At 47.8% G+C, this 24342-nt stretch overlaps 1 protein-coding gene across 4 annotated transcripts in view; it reads left to right on the forward strand.

Annotated features, from left to right (window-relative positions):
* The window catches only part of ATG9A (autophagy related 9A), a 396601-nt gene extending 373055 nt beyond the window's left edge, over positions 1 to 23546 (forward strand). For 2 of the 4 annotated variants that reach the window (XR_014980113.1, XR_014980114.1), the window contains exons 16-17: positions 17806 to 18711; positions 18752 to 23546. Coding sequence is in view for 2 of the 4 variants with exons in the window: in XM_085650154.1 (XP_085506280.1) it covers positions 17806 to 17811 (6 nt within the window). In the remaining 2 variants the exon portion in view is untranslated. Of the gene's footprint in view, positions 1 to 17805 lie in introns of all 4 variants that reach the window. The other 2 variants (XM_085650154.1, XM_085650155.1) reach the window with 1 other exon arrangement.
* Positions 23547 to 24342: the final 796 nt, after the last annotated feature.

The following is a 24342-nucleotide window of genomic DNA, read 5'->3' on the forward strand; positions in this document are numbered from 1 at the left end:
ACTGATATAAGATCAACAAATAGAATTAATATCACAGAACATAAAATGGAAGAAGAAACTGTAAATGGGAACCCAAAATCAACTACTGTAGAGGAAATCCTCAACCTTGGAGGGCGGAAAGTTGTCCTACCCTCACCAGAGCAAGTACCAGTGAGTATACCAGAAGGACATGAATTCGTACAAAGTCACTATAATGAATACAATAACAAATCTAGTTGCATGGACACATCAAAAGATACATCAAAAGATATATCAAATATTGTTTGGTTCTCCCCAGATTACATCTCGAAAGGCAAGTATGATATATTGAATAGAGGTAACATCTTACGACTGTTAGCTCATATTCCATCTTTAGCAGGTGTTACAACTCAGGACCTGGATTCTATTCAATTTCAATTGGAAGCCGGCACGAAGGTCGAAAAAACAAAAACAACATGGACAACATCTTTAGTTGCACAAAAAATTCTGGCAGAAACTAAGATCTTTAAAGATTGGGGAATAACAACTGCCCCATATATAAAACCAAAATATCCTGACCTATTAATTCCGGTGGCTGGAGAAGGAGAACAACACTCCTCTAACGGGAAGGTACAAACAGTACTTAGAGGCGCTAAAGGGATGGAAGGAGTAAATAGTGCGGAAGATCTCAGGGTTAGGGGCTGTACCCCTGCCGGCACTTCACCTAGCTTTGTCGACCTAAGATGGATTTCAAGAACAATAAACAATCAGTTAAATTGACAAATGGAAAGTCAAAAGGAAATAAAAAGGCAAAACCAATTAAAAATATGCTAATGGATCATTAATGGTCTTGCCTCCAAAATGACTGATTTGGATTTTGTTAACTACTTACAATCCTTTGACATTATATCCCTGCAAGAAACATGGCAACTAGAACCTCCACATCTGCATGGATTTCTTCGCTTTTTTACCAGTGCAGTGAAAACAGCAAAATTTGGTCATCTTCAAGGGGGGCTAGTGTCTTATGTCTCGGTTGTAAGTGGCTATGATGTTAAGGATTTAGGACTCTTTACTCCAGATTTAAACATAATAAACTTGTCTTCCTCCACCCAAAGTAAGAAAGATCTTGATCTAACACTGATAAATGTTTATATTCATCCAAAAAGGAAAGGAAAGGTCGCAAAAGATCTATATAAATGCCTTGATGATATCATAACTGGCACTTTAACAACTGATATTATGATTACCGGGGATTTTAATCTCGACCTGATGGGAATTTCAACGAGTGATGTGAGTCACAATCAAAACATAGCCTGGAATATTCCACATCAAGAGGCTATATTAACATCCTCACAATCCAAGCTTGGAGAGGTGGTCTTAGAGAACCTTGAGCATTATAATCTCAGAGCATTGAATGGGAGATTCAGTGGAGACACTCTGCCAGCGTGTACATTCTACTCTACAAGAGTAAGTAAAATACTGGATTATACTTTTATGTCACTATCCCCATTTCGCCACATTGCTTCATTCAAAATAGGGGAAAAGGCAGATAGCGAACATTGTCCCCAGGAAATTACACTTAATACCATGAAACCAAAACTTGAACAATCGTTGGTACCAAATGACCTAATATATACCATCAATTACAAAAGGATCAAGTATTCGGCAGTAATGGATGGAGACATAGAAGCAAGAGCAAAGCAACACTTTGAGGGGAGAACCGGGGAAAGCGAGGTTCTGAAATGGGAAAGCTTTACATCCAATATGGCAGGTTATACCACAACCCTGAAAACCCAATACACAAAGAAGGCTAGCAAGATGCTCCTTCTCACAAAAGATCATAGAACAAAAATAAAAAGTACAAAAAAAGACATCGCACGAACAATACGTCAACTTAGACACCTACCAAATGACATGGTAAGACATTCATATCTGCAAGAATTAAAATCATCTTTAAAAAAAATTAAAAGGGAAGCAAATAGATCAATTGAGGAAAACCTGTGGGCAAAATTACATTCTGATATTAAGCTGAATGACGGGGCAAAATTTTGGAAAACAATTAACTCCTTTATGAATCCTAGGCACGAAGGAGTCTCTTCAAACATCAGCGAACAAACATGGGTAAACTATCTTAAAGGTCATTTTTCACAACATAATATTAAGTTCGAGGCATGTGGGCTGCTGAATTCATATCTGTGCATAGATCGCCGCCTAGTGTTGGGTCCGGATGTTTGCACGTTGTTGTCCTGGAAGAGTCTTCGAAGTATCCTTGGATAGGTGACTCCTCCCCTGGACTACAGTGCGCATGGGCATCCTCTCCATCCTCAGATTGTTTTTCTCCGCCATTGGGTTCGGATGTGCTATCTTAGCTCAAGTTAGGAAAATATTTTGTCGAGGCCAAAAGGCCTTTAGTTCGCGTCGGTACTGTTTATCGATCGGGTTTCGATATAATCTTGTTAGTTTACTAACTTTCAGCACCGACTTTTTTTTTTTCGCATTTACCTGTCCATCGACTACTTCGACGATGGAATCGAGGACGCCATTCAAAAGGTGTCCGGTATGCAATGCGAAGTACCCACACATCGACGTCCATCCGGTGTGCAACAAATGCCTTTCGCCGGACCACGACGAATCGACATGCATGGCCTGTGCCCGGTTCCGTTCCAAGAAGACTCTACGGAATCGACGAGCGGCGAGACTCGAGGCGCAGCACGCGGCACCGGCCCCAACAGACATCTTCGACGAGGCCGACGTCGAAGAATTAGAAGTCATGCCCTCCAGTCCCGTTTCCGAACACGAACCCGGATCGGACGAGGTCGACGAGTCACTCTTCCACAGAGGTGAAGACGACACCGAGGTAGGAGACGACGAGGAGGCCTTAGGGGCCGAAGAGAGTAGCTCCAATGATGAACAAGGCCTACCTGTTCAAACCGAAGAAACACCAGTGCCACAGCCTATGGCTCCGGTCGAGGGATCGCCTTCGGGCCTTACCCGAGACCCATCCCGCAGTTCTTCGGCCCCGCCCTCGGGCCCGGCCTCGGACGTTCAGCGGCAGCCATTACCGCTTAAACCAGCTGGTTTCCCTACCGCAAAACCGAAACCGAAAGCTGCTCCGGTTCCTACGAAACCGAAACTGAAAGTGGCACTGGTCGGATCGCGGCCTTCCACGCCTTCGACGCCAGCGCAACGCGTCGGCACCGACCGCACCAAGAGGGACTTCGGTGCCGAACTTGAAGCGGGCGACGTCGGAGTCGACAAACGGAAAAAGGCCATCGGCACCGACAAACCTGCTCGGCTACCGGCACCAACGACACCGAGTGCCGTACCGCCTGCTGCGTCTCGCATCGCTCCCTCGACGACACCGAAGCCTCACGTATCGAAGACGTCGACGGTGATCTCCGCACCTCGACTCGATGAACCACCGGCGCCGAAAAAATCCACGGCCGCCTCTACGAACCTGGCCGGTGCCAAAGCCTCAAAGGCGCCCCAAGTACGACCTGGTGCGACGCAAAGCAGCAAAACCACGGCTGCCCTCCAGGACCCGTCGGGTTCCGGTCCGATCGGAGCTCCAGCAGCCTCTGCGGTGCCAGCCAACATTACCTTCGGCTTGCCTCCGTCAACAATCCCAAAAATGTTCCAACTCAGGACACGGGTCGCCCAGACTCCGGTTACACCTGCTGAGACGTCTCCGTCACGTGTCATCGACGCCGACACTGGCAGGATGATTCTCTACGACCGAAGGATAACTTCGGAACCGCCATTGGACCCTTTCAGGATCCCACTAAAAAGGAAGCTGCCTGTAGAATCAGAACCTCTCCTTTATGAACCTTTCCATTCATCCTACCAGGATCCACACCGGTTCTCCCCCACACGCTCCGACACGGATGCATTGGAGGACTACATGGATGACCAAGCCCCCTACCATGTAGACACAGACCCTGATGACCAGCAAGACCCTGATCAAACTTGGGGCGACCCTGCAGACCCCAGTGCACCTCTCGATGCACAGGACCCACAACTCTATGGGGCAAAAACATCTCCCACGGAGGATACTGCGGCGTTCAACGCTCTTATTGAACGTGCTGCAAATAACCATGGGGTGCAGCTTCACTCTGATACCATCGAAGATGACTTTCTAATGGACACCTTTGCATCCTCAGAAAGACATGTAAAGACTCTGCCAATGTTGAAGGGGGTCCTCAAACCAGCCAAGGACATTTTCAAGGAACCCACCAGGGCACGAGTGATAAACCCCAGGATTGATAAGAAATACAGATCAGCACCTGGGGATCCTACGTACATCAGAGGCCAATTACCACTCGACTCCATCGTCGTAGCGAATGCTCGCAAGAGGGCACACTCGCAAACGACAGGTGACGCTCCTCCCCCGGACAAAGAGTCCAAGGTGCTAGAGACCTCCGGCAAGCGAGTTGCCGCCCAAGCTGCCAACATATGGCGCATAGCCAACACTCAAGCGCTCCTCGCTCGATACGATAGAGCGCACTATGACATACTGGAGCAACTACTTCAACACCTCCCTGACCCCTACAAAGAAGGTGCAGAAATCCTTATCAGAGAGGGACAGCTACTCACAAATGCTTCTATCAAATGTGCACTAGATGCTGCAGACACGGCTGCCAGGGCCATAAACACAAGCGTCATGCTGCGACGACATGCCTGGCTACGAATCTCAGGATTCAAGCCTGAGGTACAAAACAATATACTCAACCAGCCCGTCAACCCCGACTATTTATTCGGGCCAGAGGTTGACACCACCCTCGAGAAGATAAAAAAGGACACGGACACTGCAAAGTCCATGGGCGCCCTACAAACTCAGTCCTTTCGGAGCGGCTCCTTTCGTCGCCCCGGAAACAAGGGAGCAGGTAGAGGACAGGGGTCACAACAAACGTATAACAAAGGCAATACACAGACCACCTACGATAAAAACACCCGAGGTGGATATCGTGGCTCCAGTACAAAGGGCAGAGGACGTGGCTACGGCAACACCAGGTCCTCCCCCAAGAACAAGCAGTGACGCCCTCTCCCTTCCTCCCGACCACATAACACCTGTCGGGGGAAGGCTACAAAGGTTCCTGTCCACGTGGAACTCCATCACCACGGACAGGTGGGTCAAAGATATTGTAAAATACGGTTACTGTCTGGAGTTAACCTCCACTCCACCCACAATACCACCAAGAAGCCGTCCTATGTCCTCAGAGCACTTAACGCTCTTACAGCAAGAGGTGCAAAGTATGCTTCTAAAAGGCGCTATAGAGGTCGTACCCATCCACGAGCAGGGTACGGGAGTGTACTCCCTCTACTTCTTAATTCCAAAAAAGGACGGGTCGCTCAGACCTATATTAGACCTGAGACCCCTGAACCAGTACATTCTTTCAGAGCACTTTCACATGCTCACTCTACAGCAAGTCCTTCCGCTTCTCAAGCAGGGAGACTTCCTAGCCACACTGGACCTCAAGGATGCGTACTTTCACATACCCATCCACCCCTCACACAAAAAATACCTCAGGTTCACTGTTCAGGGGCAGCACTATCAGTTCAAAGTCCTTCCCTTCGGCGTGACAACAGCGCCCAGGGTTTTCACGAAGTGCCTAGCTACGGTGGCAGCACATCTACGGAGGCAGCATATACACGTCTACCCCTACCTAGACGACTAGCTCGTTCAAGCGAAGTCAGCCCAGCAATGTGCAAGCCACATGTCCCGCACCATTCACCTTCTTCACAGTCTGGGATTCTCACTAAATTACCCAAAGTCCCATCTCCAGCCCGCACACGTACAACAGTACCTAGGTGCGACTATAGACACTCTGGCGGCCACAGCTCAGCCAAATTTAGTGAGGATCAACAGCATACAACTGCTGATCTCCAAGTTCAAACCCAATCACTCACTTCCAGCGCGAGTGTTTATGCAGTTGATAGGCATGATGGCCTCCTGCATCTTCATAGTCCCGCACGCGAGATTACATATGCGCCCACTTCAGGAGTGCCTAGCACGTCAGTGGAATCAGGCTCAAGGACAGTTGAAAGACCTAGTGTTGGTGAGCGGTCGGGCATACAACTCTCTGCATTGGTGGAATCCACAAAACCTTTGCAAGGGCCGACCATTCCAAGAGCCTGTCCCACAGATAGTACTGACAGCGGACGCGTCTCTCCAGGGATGGGGAGCTCATGTACTCCACTACACAGTGCAGGGACTATGGACAACACAACAAAAGAAGATGCACATCAACCTTCTGGAACTGATGGCAATCTTCCTAGCCATGAAGGCATTCAAAGTACATCTATGCAACAAGGTCGTGTTGATCCGGACGGACAACATGACCGCAATGTACTACATACAGAAACAGGGAGGAACACACTCTCCACAGTTGTCTCATCTGGCTCAGAGCATGTGGAAGTGGGCCATTCAAAGGAACATGTTCCTCATGGCGGAACACCTCCCTGGCAAGGACAACCAGATGGCGGATCTGCTCAGCAGACACAGCCACCAGATGCACGAGTGGGAGTTACACCCATCAGTACTCCAACCGTACTTCCAGCAGTGGGGTCATCCAGAGATAGACCTATTCGCGACAAGCGAAAACGCAAAATGCCAAAGCTTCGCCGCCAGATTCCCACATCCGCAGTCGCAGGGCAATGCGATATGGATGAACTGGTCCGGCAGATTTGCGTACGCTTTTCCCCCAGCGCCGTTGATACCGCTGGTGGCTCGCAAACTCCGACAACACTCCCTGACACTCGTCCTAGTTGCTCCCACGTGGGCACGCCAACCGTGGTACACCACCTTCCTCGAACTTTCCGTGGTGCTGCATCAAAGGCTGCGGATCAAACCCGCGCATTTGACGCAGAACCATGGAGAGGTTCAGCACCCAGATCCGCAACAGCTGAACCTGGCGATCTGGCTCCTGAAGTCCTAGAGTTTGGCTATCTCAACCTGCCACCTGACTGTATGGACATCATCAAGGAGGCCAGGAGACCCACTACCAGAGCTTGCTATGCAGCCAAATGGAAAAGGTTCGTCATTTATTGCGGTAATAATGACATCAACCCGCTGGACGCATCCATCCAAAACATCATCTGTTACCTCTTACACCTATACCGATGCAATCTGGCGTACACCTCTATACGTGTCCATTTGACCGCAATATCAGCCTATCTGCAAACCAGGCAGCACCTCTCTCTATTCAGAGTGCCTGCCATCAAAGCATTCTTGGAAGGACTCAAACGAGTCATTCCACCAAGCCACCCACCGGCTCCAATGTGGAACCTCAACTTGGTCCTCACACGCCTGATGGGTCCACCCTTTGAACCTCTACACTCATGCGAGATTCAATTCCTTACCTGGAAAGTGGCCTTCCTTGTCGCGATCACTTCCCTAAGAAGAGTTAGTGAACTCCAGGCACTAACCGTTCAAGAGCCATTTATACAGGTTCACGCCAACAGGGTCGTACTACGTACCAACCCCAAATTCATGCCCAAAGTAATATCGCAGTTCCACATGAATCAGACAATTGAACTGCCCGTTTTCTTCCAAAACCCACAAACTGTTGCAGAAAGGGCACTACATACACTAGATGTACGGAGGGCCCTCATGTACTACATCGACAGGACTAAACCCTTCAGGAAGACAAAACAACTGTTCGTTGCCTTTGCCCCACACCACAAAGGTAACGCCATCTCCAAAGCAGGGATAGCCAGATGGATAGTTAAGTGTATTCAAATCTGTTATCAAAAGGCAAAACGCACATTAACTATTCCACCACGAGCCCACTCAACACGTAAGTTGGGGGCTTCCATGGCCTTCCTAGGAAATATTCCCCTGCATGATATATGCAGAGCAGCCACATGGTCCACTACACACACATTTACAAAACACTATTGCGTAGATGTGCAGTCAAAACAGCAGGCAGCTGTAGGACAGGCTGTTCTCAAAACACTTTTTCAGACCGCTGCAGCTGGCACGGGTAGCCGCCGCCAATAGAGGGCACTGCTATGTATTCTATGCACAGATATGAATTCAGCAGCCCACATGCCTCGAACTGAATATGCTACTTACCAGTATGCATCTGTTCTTGGCATGTAGGGCTGCTGACATTCATATCGCCCTCCCTCCTCCCCGGCGCCTGTAGCAGCTGCAGCTCTCAGAATTACTGTAAGCATGGTCATCACTTTCTGTATCTACTCCATCACTGCCACAATGGCGAAAAACAATCTGAGGATGGAGAGGATGCCCATGCGCACTGTAGTCCAGGGGAGGAGTCACCTATCCAAGGATACTTCGAAGACTCTTCCAGGACAACAACGTGCAAACATCCGGACCCAACACTAGGCGGCGATCTATGCACAGATATGAATGTCAGCAGCCCTACATGCCAAGAACAGATGCATACTGGTAAGTAGCATATTCACAACTTGACGATAGTTGCGGATGACAACAAACTATTTCCTTTGTGCGATATTAGATATAACCAGCCAGTGCGAAGTATCAGTATAGGTGCAAGAAAATTTCAAACACTAATTGAGTGCCAAATTAAAAAAGGGAAGCGGGACAGGGCATCAGGCCCGAATGGCATTCCTCCTATTCTGTACAAACTGAACGAAAAGGAATGGGCTGGAGCCCTTGTACCCCTGTTTTTGGAAATTAAACATCTAAATGTTTTACCTGCCTCTTGGAAGGGTTCAATCATCTCCCCAATATTCAAGGCAGGGGACAAAACTCTTCCAAATAATTATAGACTGGTTGCCCTCATGGACAACGAAGCAAAATATTTTGCTGGAATCCTATTGGAGGAACTGCAGGCCTGGGCTACAGAACATTCTCTAATTCCTGCTAATCAGACAGGATTTGCCAAAACTGTCGGGACATCAACAAACATTTTGGCTATGGGTCTATTAATTGATAAGGCAAAAACAACTAAAATGCCAATCAATTTGTGTTTTATAGATTATAAGGCAGCTTTTGATCATATCAACCGAAATCTTCTATGGGCTAAGCTTCAAAAGTGGGGGATACCAAAGCCTCTATTAGATCTGCTGATTAATTTACATAGTGACACATGGGTACAGGTTAAGCTGGGTGACGGCTCTCATCTGTCGAGACGCATCACAACAAATAATGGTTTAAAACAAGGATGCGTCTTGGCCCCAACACTCTTTAACTTGTTCCTAGGAGACCTCACTCCGTTGCTCAATAATTGCAATTCTCATGCACCAAAACTAGGAGGCCAAATATTGTCCTCACTACTATACGCAGACGACTTGGTCTTAATCAGTCACACGAAAATAGGGATGCAAAATCTTATTAATGCGACAAAAAGATATTCTGATGAAAACCAATTGACAATTAATCTGAATAAAACAAAAACAATGTCAATCAACAAAAAAAGAAAGACATCGAACAGTTGGTTTTGGAATAACAATCGTATAGAGGATACAAACATGTATAAATATCTAGGGGTCATAATTGACAGTGGTGGCCAGTTTATTTTACAAAAAGAAAGCATCAGAGGAAAAGGCATTGCCATAGCAGTCTCGCTAAAAAAATTAAATGAAAAACTTACCAGCCCATCTCTTTTCCCCATAATACAAGTTATTCGTTCAAAACTTTTGCCTACTATTACTTATGGCAGTGAAGTTCAAAGAGGAAGAGACGCAGGAACTTTGGACAAAACTGTGGCATCAGTTTACAGGATTATTTTTGGCCTACCCAAATACACATCCCCGGCTCAACTGAGGTTAGAGTTTGGAGGTCACAAACAGGTGCTTGCAAGGCAGGGGGCATACATAATTATGTGGGATAAAATCAGGAAGGCAGAACAAGGGACCCTTAATAGCCTTTTATGGTTAGAATTACAGCGGAATCAAGCATCGTAAGCTGCCAACTATCTGGCCAAAAGCCTGGTGAATCTAGGCTTAAAGGAGTTGTGGAATACTTCCACCAATCATTCCACTATCAAAAGACCGGTAAAGAATACAACAAAACACCTATCATGGATAGAAGATAAGGAGTCAGTTGCCAGGAGGTCACATGGGTGGTTTGTCTTAAACTCCTACTCAAATCAAGGTCAACAGAGTTATCTCAATTTGGGCTACTCAAGATTCTTAAAGCTGAAGTTTTTAAAACTCAGAATGGGCCTGATTCCTTGCAGACGCCATTTTCCACGCTGGCAGAGGGACAAAGGGGACACCCTATGTCGGTTGTGTGGCAAGGCAATTGAGGACATGCCACACCTTTTATGCTCCTGCGATAAATTGTTAGAAGAAAGGAAACGTTTGCTTAAATGTTTGTTTAACCAACGAGGAATACGCACGCGAAGGAATGCCGTGCTTGCCTGCTTCTCCCCCGACGAATTGCGGTTAAACTGCAACTTGGTGAAATTTATGAAGGAGGTGGAGAAAAGGATGCAGGAAGCTGTTTTTTAACTTATTCTTGAGTCACTTGATAGTACGAACTGTATATAATATATAGTTTTTATTGTAATATTTACCAAAATGACGGATATGGGACAATGAAAAATTTAACCTGGAAGATTTTATCATTTTAGATTGAATCTAAGTTTGTGTTGGAAACTATATAGTATGTATTTGTTTTATCATCTTTTTATTTTTAAAATGTGGGATTGCAATGGTTTTTATTAACTGTGCAAATAAAATTTACTTACTTACTTACTTACTTATGTGTTAGTATTTTTCTAGCTTATGGCAACATTTAAAGCAATAATACTCACCTTTTCGCCCCATCAGGAACGCTAAACATCACAAAAGCAATATAACCATGCAATTTTTTATATCAACACAATCTACCGTTAATATGGGTACCACAGTCATTCATTAGGGTTATTTGCCATGCGATTTGCTTGTAGTCCCGCGTGTAATTCATGTTTATTAAATGTACAGTTGGTTAATACCAAATCTCCACAGAGTTAGTACAAGTTAATAATTAGAATGATTAAGTAATTCGTATTTTCATGCAAAATAGAGAAGGTATACAAAATTTTGTTTTGCCTGCTCCACCACCCCGTTGTTTCCTCTTCATGATCCGGCACTTGCCAAGGTGAACTTGCTGAACCTCATAGCCTCTTAGCAATACGTGAACCACATGGTGCGACCTGGGTACAACCGGTGGAACGTAGTTGGGTACAGCATGGCGTCATGGACATCTGAGGCACGAAGAAGCTTTGTAACATCTGTAATGTTCGCTTGGCCTCCTGGATGGCAAGTGTGAAATCCGGATACAGCAAGGGTTGGGCGCCCCTGCGGTCCAGCAAGTTTAGTGACTGGTCGCTATCTCTGTAGTTTATAATCATTCACTGATTGGATCCGCGGACCTCCTTAAAGTAGTGTGGCCCACAGGAGCTTTCTCTCCATGCTGGTGCACTTCCGGCTGTTACACCCACCCCGCACCCATCCAACACAGGCGTCACCGGTCAGGTGACCCTGCCAATAAAGGAGCTTGTGTGCATGTGACCCGTTCTGAGCATCATACACCCAGTGTCTGTGTCAATCATTTCAAAGAATGTGGGCCTAGAGCCCATGACTTTACAGCAGCAACAAAAGCACCGCGGGCTGCCAACGCAGCCTCACCAGCCTGTGCCCGCTACTCACACCGACTGCGCAATGGCAGTCCAGTGGTCAGACACATGCCCAGCTCTTCTCACATAGATTACAGGTTGCCACATATGCAAGCCCGCTCATCTCTCCGATCGTGCCCTGCTGACACCGGAGCTAGCCTGCCGGTATATCATCAGCCTGGTTAGAATAAGGCAGGCACAGTGGACTTGCACGATTTGACAGATGTTTATGGGTGTTTGACAGCCGGGGACTGGAGCTACCAGATAAAGCAGCATCATGGTTGGTAGTCGGCCACACCCATCTAAATGCTTTCTAGCTGCCTGGAAATTCAGAGACATGGAAAATCTGAAACGAATTTTAAAAGATTTCAAAAATGTGTTGGTAATTTACCAATTTTGAAAATTCTACAGGGAACTAAGAAATCTAAGTGTTCGAGGCATATGAGCTGCAGATTATACACTTTTGCATAGATCGCCATCTGGTGTTGGGCCCGGATGTTTGCAGTTTGTTTTTCTTCTTGGACAGTCTTTGGAAGTCACGAGTTCGGTGACTCCTCCTTCGGTCCGTACTGCGCATGGGCTTCGGCTCCATCCTCAGATTGTTTTTTTCCGCCATCGGGCTCGGATGTAATACTTCGTGCTCCGGCTTCGAACCCTTCCAGTTCGACCTTCGACACAAAATCCTCGTCCATCGAGATTCTTTAGACGGAATCGACTTCTTCATCTCTCTCTTCGGCACTTCCTCGATTCCAGACATCGGCAGCGGCCTTCGGGCCTACCTCGACTCCGGTCTCGGACGATGGAAAGGACTCCCTTCAAGAAGTGCCCAAAATGTGGGTCTAAATTTCCCCACACCGACCTCCATCAGGTGTGCAACCTCTGCCTCTCTCCCGAACACGAGGCCCGAGACTGCCCCGCCTGCAAGTCTTTTCGATCGAAAAAGACTATTCGGGATCGACGAGCTCGACGCACCATGGCGCACTCATCGACCTTGGCTCCACCTGACATCTTCGGAGAAGACGCCGGAGCGTCGGGACAGCTGCACACCGAGCGGGAGAAAGATGTCGTCAGCGCTTCCGAGGCCGACGACTCCGACGTGGAGGAGATCACACCGGCGCAGAGGGTCGTGAGTACTCTACCCCCTCCCCCTCCCGAGCCCATACCGAAAGAGACTCCGGTTACCCCTTCGCCTCCGGGCCTAGGGAAAGCCAAGCATACTGCTTCCATCACCCCACCTTCGGGCCTGGTGAAAAAGCATCACAAGTCTCCTGGCGGCTCGGGCTCGAGCCAGCCTCCTAGTGGCGCCGAAGAAAACAAGTTGCGTTCCGAAGCCATCGGTGTCGAAACCTGGCCTCTCGGTGCCGACCAAACACAAATCCCTCGGCACCGACGCTTCCGTGTCGAACCCTGCCTCGGCGCCGATCAAAAAATCGGACACCCCGAGAAAGCACGGCGCGGATAAACCGACAAAGCCTTCGGTTCCGAAAACATCGGCACCGATGGAGGAATCGGGGCCGGAGGAGCTTTTCACACCGGATCCTCTTCAAAAGACTTTAACTAAGGATCCCAGGACTGGACATTTAACTTTGTCTTCCAAGAAAAGACTTTTGGACAAGCCAACTCCTCCTCCACCACCAAAACGGAAGGACTCTGCCACATCCCCGTTCAGAGTACCCTCCCCACCGCCTCCAACTCCTCCTCTTCCTCCTCCACCTCCTCCCCCTCCTCCACCCCCCCCCCCCTCCACCCCCTCCATCTCCGCCCCCACCTTCTCCACCCTTGCCTCATCGGTCTCCAACACCGTCTCCGGACCCTGATGACCACGGAGATCCATTCTATGATCCCACAGATGCCCCGCAGGACCCCACTCCTCTGGGAACCCCTGACCCATGGGAGGATTATCACAATCCCGAAGTCCCAGATGTGCCTCAGGATGATCTCTATCCATCCAGGCCGTCTCCACCAAAGGACTCCCTGGGGTTCCACCACCTCTTACAACGGGCGGCACATTACCATGGGGTGGAATTACACAGTGATCCAGTTGAGGAAGACTTCCTACTTGACACATTTGACATAGCAGATAAATCCACCGCTATATTACCCATGCTTAAAGGGGTGACCAAGCATGCCACAGAGGTTTTCAAAGACCCCGTTAGAGCTAGGGTCTTAAACCCCAGAATAGAAAAGAAGTACAAGGCAGCCCCCACGGATCCTGTCTATATTAAAGGACCTGCGCCCCTAGACTCACTAGTGGTTTCCACAGCTAGGAAGCGCTCCAATTCTCAGTCATCTGGTGAGGCTCCACCACCTGATAAGGAGTCCAAGCTTTTAGATGCGTCAGGCAAACGCACTGCCTCGCAGACGGCCAATATGTGGCGCATCGCCAACACGGAGGCGCTGCTAGCAAGATACGATAGAGCGCACTATGATGATCTGGAGGCTCTCATGCAGCATCTCCCGGAGAAATATAAGAATAAAGCTCATGAGCTAATACAAGAGGGAAAGATTATTACCAACACCTCTATTAAATGTGCACTTGACGCAGCAGACACGGCGTCCAGGGCTATAAACACCAGTGTCCTGCTTCGCCGTCACTCCTGGTTCAGAATTTCAGGCTTTAAACCAGAGGTCCAAGCATCTATCTTAAACCACCCTTTTGATCAACAACATTTATTTGGCCCAAAAGTAGACGAAGCCCTGGAAAAAATGAAGAAGGATACAGACACGGCGAAGTCTATGGGAGCCCTGCAATCACAAACCCCTAGACGCTCCTTTCACCGTTCCTCCTTTCGAGGCTCTGGCAGAGGTTACTCTTCCGATAACGCCTCCACTTCCTACAAGTCCCCTCCTCAAAATACCTTCTCAAAGGGCTACCAAAGAGGTGGACATCGAGGAAACAATAATAAAGGCGGGGCAAAACCAACACCGCCCGTTCTGCCACACCGCCCACACAATGACTTTCCCCCGCTCCCCCCAGACCATTTCACTCCGGTCGGGGGCAGACTACAAGACTTCCTTCAAACATGGGAGGCCATAACATCAGACAAATGGGTAACCCAAATTATTCGGTCAGGGTACTGTCTCGAACTAACTTCTACCCCCCCAAATATTCCACCCAGACACCGTGCCATGTCACAAGAACATACCACACTTCTGAAACAAGAGGTACTCTCCCTACTGCAAAAACACGCGATAGAGCAGGTACCCGTCGATCAGCAAAATCTAGGGGTCTACTCTCTGTACTTTCTCATACCGAAGAAAGACGAGACCCTACGGCCCATTCTAGACCTCCGGCCTCTAAATGCATACATCCATTCAGACCATTTTCATATGGTAACTCTTCAGCAAGTTCTCCCACTCCTCCGTCAGGGCGACTTTCTCACTACACTGGACCTGAAAGACGCGTACTTTCATATCCCAATACACCCTGCTCACAGAAAGTACCTCCGCTTTGTGATAGACGGCCAACATTATCAGTTCAAGGTTCTCCCCTTCGGGGTCACAACCGCACTACGGGTGTTTACCAAATGCCTGGCAGTAGTGGCAGCACACCTCCGAAGACAAAACATTCACGTCTTCCCCTACCTGGACGACTGGCTCATAAAAGCTGCGTCCTACCACCAGTGTGTACAAAATACAAACACTACCATACAACTACTCCACCAGCTAGGCTTTACGGTGAATCACCAAAAGTCCCACTTGATACCATCTCACACAAAGCAATACCTCGGTGCCACCATAGACACCTCAAAAGCTATAGCCTATCCCAACTCAGCCAGGATCGCAAGCATGCAAGCCCTGCGCCAAGAGTTCCTTCTTCTGCACTCTCTCCCAGCAAGTGTGTTCATGAAACTAATAGGGATGATGGCGTCTTGCATTTTCGTAGTGCCTCATGCAAGACTTCACATGCGTCCACTCCAAGAGTGCCTAGCACGCCAGTGGAACCAGGCCCAGGGTCAGCTGACTGATCTGGTGTTGGTGGACGGCCGCACTCATCGATCTCTGCAGTGGTGGAACACCACAAACCTTTCCAAAGGGCGACCATTCCTGGACCCTGTTCCTCAGGTGATTCTAACAACGGACGCATCGCTCTCCGGCTGGGGAGCGCATCTATTACACCTCACAGTGCAAGGTCTATGGACGCCACAACAGAGGTTACTCCACATCAACCATCTGGAGTTATTGGCGATCTTTCTAGCCCTGAAATCGTTTCAGAAACAAATTTCAGCCAAAGCAGTCCTAATTCGCACAGACAATATGACTGCAATGTATTATATTCAAAAACAGGGGGGGACACACTCTCCCCAGCTCTCCCGCTTAGCACAGAGCATATGGAGATGGGCAATTCCACAAAAAATCTTTCTCCTGGCACAACACGTCCCAGGCATACAAAACACCATGGCAGATCTGCTCAGCAGACAAACGCAGCAAATGCACGAATGGGAACTGCATCCACAAGTTCTTCACCCATTCTTCCACAAGTGGGGGCATCCTCAGATAGACCTCTTCGCCACCCACGAAAACAAAAAATGCCCAAGCTTCGCCGCCAGATACCCACACCCATTGTCCCAAGGCAATGCGATATGGATGAACTGGTCAGGCAAATTTGCATACGCCTTTCCACCTCTCCCGCTAATTCCATTAGTGGTAAGGAAGCTACAACAGCACTCCCTCACACTCATTCTGGTAGCTCCAACATGGGCCAGGCAGCCATGGTACACCACACTACTGCAGCTATCGGTGGTACCACATCAAAAACTGCACCTGTCCCCATGCCTCCTAACCCAGAACCATGGAGAAATCAGGCACCCGGACCCAGCTCAGCTCAACCTTGCAATCTGGCTCCTGAAATCTTAGAATTTGGATACCTTAATCTTCCCCCTAATAGCATGAACATTATCAAGGAAGCCAGACGTCCTACCACTAGAGCCTGCTATGCTGCCAAGTGGAAAAGATTTGTTGTTTACTGCCGTAACAATACAATTAACCCTCTAGACGCATCCATACAGCACATCATATGCTATCTGCTCCATCTTCAAAGGTGTAACCTGGCATATTCATCCATACGTCTACACCTCGCAGCAATTGCCGCTTACCTACAAAACAGACAGCATTTATCACTGTTCAGAGTGCCTGCTATTAAAGCCTTTATGGAAGGCCTTAAACGAGTAATTCCACCCAGGGCACCACCTTCCCCTGTGTGGAACTTAAATATAGTTCTCACAAGGCTAATGGGACCGCCTTTCGAACCTTTGCATAAATGCGAACTGCAATTTCTCACATGGAAAACAGCTTTCCTTGTAGCCATCACTTCCCTTAGAAGGGTCAGTGAGATACAAGCACTTACTATACAAGAACGTTTTCTCCAAATGCACCCGAACAAGGTTGTCCTCCATCTGCAGCTCTACATGCCAAGAACAGATGCATACTGGTAAGTAGCATATTCCTTCTGTTAAGAGCAATAGCTTGCAGTGTCTTTCAGAGGAAGGCATGTGAATTCCACAGGTGCTATCCCAGCAACATGGCCTCAGTCCATGTACCCTTTCATTGAATGTTAGCGATGTAGCGGTTCAATAACACTCTATATAGCAACGTTGCTTGTTATGTCCGGGAATCACTTCAAACAAGCATACCAGGCGTATGTGCTAGAGGGTGTGGAGGTGATCTATTGAGAGTGGGTCCCACTGTGTTTGCAAACCTTGCATCCCCATCATCAGAATTATCTAAGAGTGCAGAATTAAACACCATTACCAGGAGGTAAATAAAGCTGCTCTGTGCTCACAAAATTAGCTGTCGAAAGGGGTCTGTGTGAGAATTTACTAGTTATAGGTCTTGGCAACCAGTGCAGTCAAAGTCAAGGAGGATGGGGTAAGGATAGCAGGACACGGTCATCATCTCCTCAACAAAGTGCTCGTAGTTGTATGAAATCAACTGGTAGGCTTTTTGTTAATCACCCTAGCTGAGCACCTTGCACGGGAAGTTCCAAATCGCAGTCTGTGTGGTGCTGCAGGGCAAGTACAGCAGCTTCCCATTCTGTGGCTCAGGTGGGGCCAACAAGGAGGTATTCCTCCATCAAACAGTGACTCTCTACTTTGTACCCCCTAGTTTAGGAAGGTAGGCATAATGCCTGTCTGGAATGCTTCAAGTTGTAAAATAGGGGCACATTGATTGCAGTGTACTATTGCAAAGTGCATTCACTGTTCGATATCACACACTTCTCTGTACAAATTGTAAATTCTACTCTCTTACCTTTGTCCAGGTGTAGTGTTGGTCGAAAGGAGTGCTCCAGGATCTCGGCCTTGCGACCGGTGTCAGCAGAAGTGTTCCTGAGGATGTACAATATGCTGAGCACTCCTGCATGGGGCGCACCCATCACACCTCATTATCCATGTACTGCAATGAAGGGACCAAAGACACAAAGCACATTCAGACCCAAGCTCCTCATGGACCTGAAGAAGCACCCCCTTGGTGTGCGTGGGAAGGACTTATGGGTGTGAAGTGCCCATCTGTTTCTGCGCACATGTCAAATGTATGTGCACACGGTTCCAGTTTCCAGAGCAGACCGTAGGAGTCTTGGGGTACTTGGGGAAGGGGAGGCAGAGGTGGGGAGCAGAGGAAGGAAGACCCTTTGAGATGGGGAATAATGTACCACTAAGTGACTAGGTTCATGCCCTGGAGTTCTATGAGATCTGTTGTGTATTGTTGCGTGCGGGATACAATCTAGATTTACTTTTTCATGACTTTGTGATCAAATGCACTTTGCCAAAATACCAGAAGCAGGTTTCAGTCATAGGCGGAAGATGGCATGCTAAATGTTTTGGGAAGCGTGCAGTGTGGAAGTGTTTTAGCACATTTGGCCTTGGATGACACATGAACGAGTTTAGTTCTGCGAGTGAGTTGTACCGGCAATGTTTACTACCGGCAGTTTGCTAGGCCCAATCCATAGGGGCCAGTGGCAGATCCTACAGTATCTCTAGGCTCGGGGAGTGCACCCTAAACAGGATTTGCAGAGGGGTCAGGTGGCATAACCACCTTTGGCCTGGAACTGAAGAATGGCCTACACTTTTGAGTCAAGAGAGCAGGCTGCATGGAGATGTTTGAGGTTGCATGGGAGATGTTTGAGGTTGCATGGGAGATGTTTGAGGTTGCATGAGAGATAGTTAAGGTTGCATGGAGATGTTTGAGGTTGCATGGAGATGTTTGAGGTTGCATGGAGATGTTTGAGGTTGCATGGAGATGTTTGAGGTTGCATGGGAGATGTTTGAGGTTGCATGAGAGATAGTTAAGGTTGCATGGAGATGTTTGAGGTTGCATGGAAATGTTTGAGGCAAGGTTGCACGCTGCATTGGCAGGATGTTGGAACAGTTTTGCGAATGTGGAGCCTGAGAAACAGGGGTGTTTGGACAGGGCTAGGTGTAGAAAGGCAATGGGATTGGTCAGTTCCATACCTGAAGCACACAGGTTGGCAATATTTGTACTAGTCTAGTTTTGAAGATTGGATGGTTAATTTCTGAATAAGTGCAATCCCAAGGAACAGACATTATGGGTGATGTTGTTCTAGGACTAGTGATGAGAACCAGACGTCTGGTGGGGTTGAAGCAGCTGTACTGGGAAGAGGGTTGGCCAAATTATTGCATTTATACAAGTCTAGACCATGGACGTGAGAAGCATGGATGACGCATGAACAGGCCTGTGTCTCATCAGCGATTGATATCTACATTTTAACAGGTGCAGCCCTAAGAAGAATTGGGAATGCTGAGATTTTAACAAGTCTGGTTCCTGAAGAGGCATTTATAGTGTTTCTACATGTTTATTGACCAGGAGCAGGTGGGGTGGATGACATGTGGTCAGGGCCTCTCTCTGTGGTGGGTGGCACTGACAGCGTTTGATAGATAGGTTACTGGACGATTGGGAGGAGATACAGTTCTAAGGAGTGAGCTGCATAGCAAGCTTTGGAGCGAATGTCGTGTGGAAGGGGCAGAAGAAATGGTTGTGAGATAAATCAACATTATTCAACATTTCAAGAGGGCTGCTACTGTGGAGCTGGCAGCGATAGATCTGTTGGTACAGGAGTTGGTTAGACAAGTTGGCAGCTTTGGCAGTGTTTGAAATACTCGCAGGATCCTGGCAGTACTGATGGCAGCAGAAGATATGTAATCTTGGAGAGGCATGGGCAATGAGCGGTTGAGTTTAATCCCGGCCTTTGGCAGATGGATGACATTAGAACACGTTGTGTTCTGAAGAGACTTGTGGGATAGGCAGTGTGAGAACAGGGCTAGGTTGCAGGTGCAGGTTCAGGTGCCAGGGTCTAGGTTTAATGGAGGCATGGGCGATGGTTGCATACATCTGTGCTGGGGAGCTGGTGGCATAAGCAGCGTGTGTCTAGAACTGAACCTGGACCTCTGGCAGCATTGATGAAATTAGGAAAGGTCTAGTCTAGTCGTGAGTCGCGGCATGGGTGATGTTTGCATACTTCCGGTGCTGGGGGGGAGGGGCGGTGGCATAAGCAGTGTGTGTCTAGGTGTGAACCTGGACCTCTGGCAGCATTGATGACATTAGGAAAGGTCTAATCTAGTTGTGATTCGTGACATGGGTGATGTTTGAACAGGTCTAGGTTTGAAGAGCGCATGACTTGGCCAGGCTCTGAGGAGCATGTGGTGTAACATGTTTAAACAGGTCGGGGACTGAGAAGCAAGAGGCAGACAGGTCTTACATACTCTCCAGGCTTGAACAGAAATAGTGTGGACAGCATTGTATCAGGATTAGTCCTGACGAGCATCAACTAACTTTGAACTGAAGTGGCTCCTAGGGGAAGGCTGGATGGGCATTGCTTGAGCAGGTCTCACCCTAGGCAGCTAGTGGCATCCATAAAACAAGTCCGTGCTGTGGGAATGCATCGCATGGGTGCAGGCTGAAAGTTGTTAGGTCCAGAGCTCTTTTTGACAAGTTTGCATCATGAGGAATGAGCGTCATCTAAGACATTCAACCTGATTTAGTCCAGAGGAAGTGCTCCATGTGCAACCTCTAAATGGGACTAGTCCTGGCAAACTACTAGTGTAGACAAAAAATGAATTCCTCCAGTCCTGAGCCAAGTGTGGTATTGGCAATGTTTAATAGGTTTAGGTCAGACGGTGAATAGAATAGAGCAACTCTAGAATGTCATAGGGCGTGCACCATTAAAAATGGTTTAACGGGTCTTGTCGTGGGTAGAGCATTGCATGGGGTGGTGCTTGAATTGGCCGAGATCTGGAGTCATGCAGGTGATGTCTGAACGAGTCTAGCCCTTGGCTACAGCAGCACAAGCAATGTTGCAACAAGTTTAGATGTTAGCATTGGATGGCCCGGCCAAGATTTGAGCAGGTGTGTATCCTGGGGAAGGAGAGCCCTGGACATGTTTGAATGTGTATGCCAGATATTCTTTTCATATCATAGAAGGGTGCGTGCACATGTGTAAGCCTGTAACTGACCCCTACGTACAAAACTAGGGATTGTGTGTGCCAATTACTCATCAGCTCTTTTAGTGCAAGCAGAGGCTTGAATTCATCAGCTGGTTGCATTTGGGGTCTCCTCCGGTGTCCTTGCTGTGATGGAGAAGACACAACCGTTGGCTGATCAGGACTTCCCTTGACCCTCTCTCTGGCCTCCAGGTAACCCTGGATTATGCATCTGTGACCTGGAGGTCTCCCAAATACAACTGTTTCTGGGTTTGTGTTATTCCTGGACAGTTCCTCGTGCTAGACTTGATGGGACATTGTAAAGGAGAGATATGCAGAAGTTACTGTTTTCGTGAAGTTACAGAAGGAATCTCCACTCACTGAGTTACCATACTACTAGCAGCCTTTGAAACTCGCTCTTCAGGGCCCTAGATATGCACCAGACACAGATTTCCATCCTGAGGGCACGGAGTGAGCATTTGGGAGAGTTTGGGGATAAGGGCAGCAGACACCGCACCACCTATGGTCGTAAAAGGACAATACTCACTCAGGGCGTCAGTGTTATCTTTCTGGTTTTCATATTTGTACCACTTCTTTCATCGGACGTTGATGATTATTTCATAAACTACAGCACCACCCGGATGTTCATCCTTCACAACCGGAAGAAACTCGTTCTCATATTACCAAGTTTTAGAAAATGTGCCTAACCCACGTCTTCCTTCTCACACATCAGGCAGGATGGAGGACAGCTGTGGACACAGACCCTCTCCACAGACTGCATAGTGTCACAGTTCACCAGGGGCGCTTCAGCACCCAGGCCCTCTACCAGACCAAACCATTTGCCACTACAAGCAAACCTGGTGCAAGCCTCCTACTTTCCTTGTAGGGTTGTCCATTCTATGCACCCGTCTCCTTGTTCCAGCAGTCAATAGCGATCTGTAATGGAGCCTTGGTAAGAATTGTTTTTCACATCACTCCTTGCTTCCACCACTTAAGATGATCTCTCCTGTCCAGGGACAGTATAGCCTGCATTTGTTCTGTATTGGGCCATAGTGCAGAAGGTTCACTTTTTCATCCCATTGCTGAGCTTAAAAGTTTTATCCCCGAGGAATCGGAGGCTCGGAAGGACAAAGTCAACCACATCACAGAACAAGAATACTGACCCACACTTTATTATTGAGTAACAGAAAGAGTAAAATGTTCAAATAAGTTAGCTTACTGCCCCTTTGGTGATGTTATATGACTTGCTACTAATTAAGTATGAAGGTTTTCTAGTTAATTTCCATAGCACTTATTTAGCAACCAGTGATGTTTATGGAAATATTCCAGAAAAGTGTAGTCCTTCATGGTAGTGTGGCTGTGTAAGCTCAACTTGGTGAACTTAGGACCTGTCCTATGGGTTCACAGTTCTGCAGGAGAGTTTTCGCTTTTTTCATCTACTCTCTTTTGAGTCTGTGGTCCATTGGTCCTTTGACAAGACAGTCCGATGGTGTTTGTCTCTCTGCCGGAGCATTTTAGAGGGAAATTTTCAATGGAAAACTATTGTCCTTAAAATGTATGTATTTTTAGTGTAATTGAAAATATTTTTTAAACGGGTGATTTACTATTCTCTGTGCCTTTTGCCTGGTTACTTTGAGTTCTATTTTGGATTTTGTTTGCTATTCCAGCCACTCACTCTCTTGCCTTCTATAGCTTGGTAACAGGACCACTATTTCAAGTACCACCTGCTCAATCAAGGCAGTATGCGTGCCAAAGAAGGCACTGAATGGCAAATAGTTAATAATAATATTTCAATAATTTGCTGATCTTTGTTTTCAGTGGATACTCCGTCAGGCGAGGTAGTGAGTTTCAGGTTAGTCCGGCTCTACGGCTTACAATGGTGAGTCGTAGAGCTTACGACAGCTCTTTTGGCCAAGATCATCATCGCAAATTGTCATCTGCAAGAAGCATTGCACTGTCTCACTCTTTGAGGCAATTTGCTAATTGAGTCTGGTGGGTGTCTTTAAAAGAGTTCCTACTCCCTGGAAGGCTGATGTCACGTGGTTTTCAAGAAGGGGAATGCCAGGAGGCGACCCACTTGCACCTGTGGGAAATCAGGGATGTTCATATATAACAGTGGTGAAACAAGTGGATAATCTCTCCAAACTTCAGGGGCTCAGAAGCTTGCCCATGCCAGTTTCTAAGGCTCATTGGCCAGATTGGGCTTTTTAACTACCACGTGCGCTGGGATTTGTGCCCTTATGTTCATGATAGGAAAGTCCAGTCTACGCTTCTGTGAATAAATTTGGGTGAGATGTGGAAGGCCGTGGTTGACCTAGGGTGTCCCTCCACAGCTGGATCTGACCCGGTACATCTTCCCTTCAGGCTCATCATTGGTAGTATTCCCCAGCACAAATCTCCGGTGACGCCAACCACACATTTCCTAAGGTGTTGTGGTAGACACTCGTATCTGAAGAAGGGAAACGTTGTCATGAATGTTTTATATATATGTTGTAGATTCATATTGCATATTTTGTACAGCTGTATGGACTTGAATAAAGGAGAAGTGTCTCCAGTCTGTGTATAACCCTTGGACTCTGAGGATTCTTTGTTGTGTACAAGCTTTTGACTCTGGCAGCTTCTGTGCTTCTGGGGCTGGTGGAAGTGAGAGCTATAGTGTTCCAGGAGGCCTGTGAACTGCCCACTTTTGATCTCCTGTACAAGTTAGTTCTCCTGGTTTTTACAAATATCATGCCATGTGGCAGTTAATGACCAAAGGCTATGTCTTCTCGTATAAATGCTCATATTTATGGTGTGATTGTATAAATATGTTATTGTCCTAAATGGCGGAGGGATAGTAGTTTCCTCACAGAGCACCTGTTTGCCACCCCAGTGTTCCAGGGTACACTGCCCACCAACCGACCCGCTGCATCCACGTGTCCTGTTGATGACTATTGCGGGGACCACTGTCTGTCCCCAAGGTACGCTGCCCTGCTGCCCAAAAACGTACCAGCTGCACCCAGGCGCCATGTTGATGTCTTTTGCAAGGACCGCTGTCTGTCACCCCAGGTACGCTGCCCTGCTGCCCACCAACATACCCACTGCACCCACACATCCTGCTGCTGTCTCTTACCCAATGTAGGCTGCCCACCAATGTACCCGCTGAACCCTTGCGTTTAGTTGATGTCTCTTGCTGGGACTGCTGTCTGTCACCCAAGGTACGCTGCCCTGCTGCCCACCAGTGTACCCACTGCACTAATACATCTTGATGCTGTCTGGTACTCAAAGTATGCTGCCCTGCTTAACATCAATGTACCCGCTGAACCCATGCGTCCAGTTGATGCCTATTGCTGGGACCGTTGTCTGTCACCCAAGGTACGCTG

Source organism: Triturus cristatus, chromosome 3_2, assembly GCF_964204655.1.
Source record: "Triturus cristatus chromosome 3_2, aTriCri1.1, whole genome shotgun sequence".
Classification (NCBI taxonomy): Eukaryota; Metazoa; Chordata; class Amphibia; order Caudata; family Salamandridae; genus Triturus; species Triturus cristatus.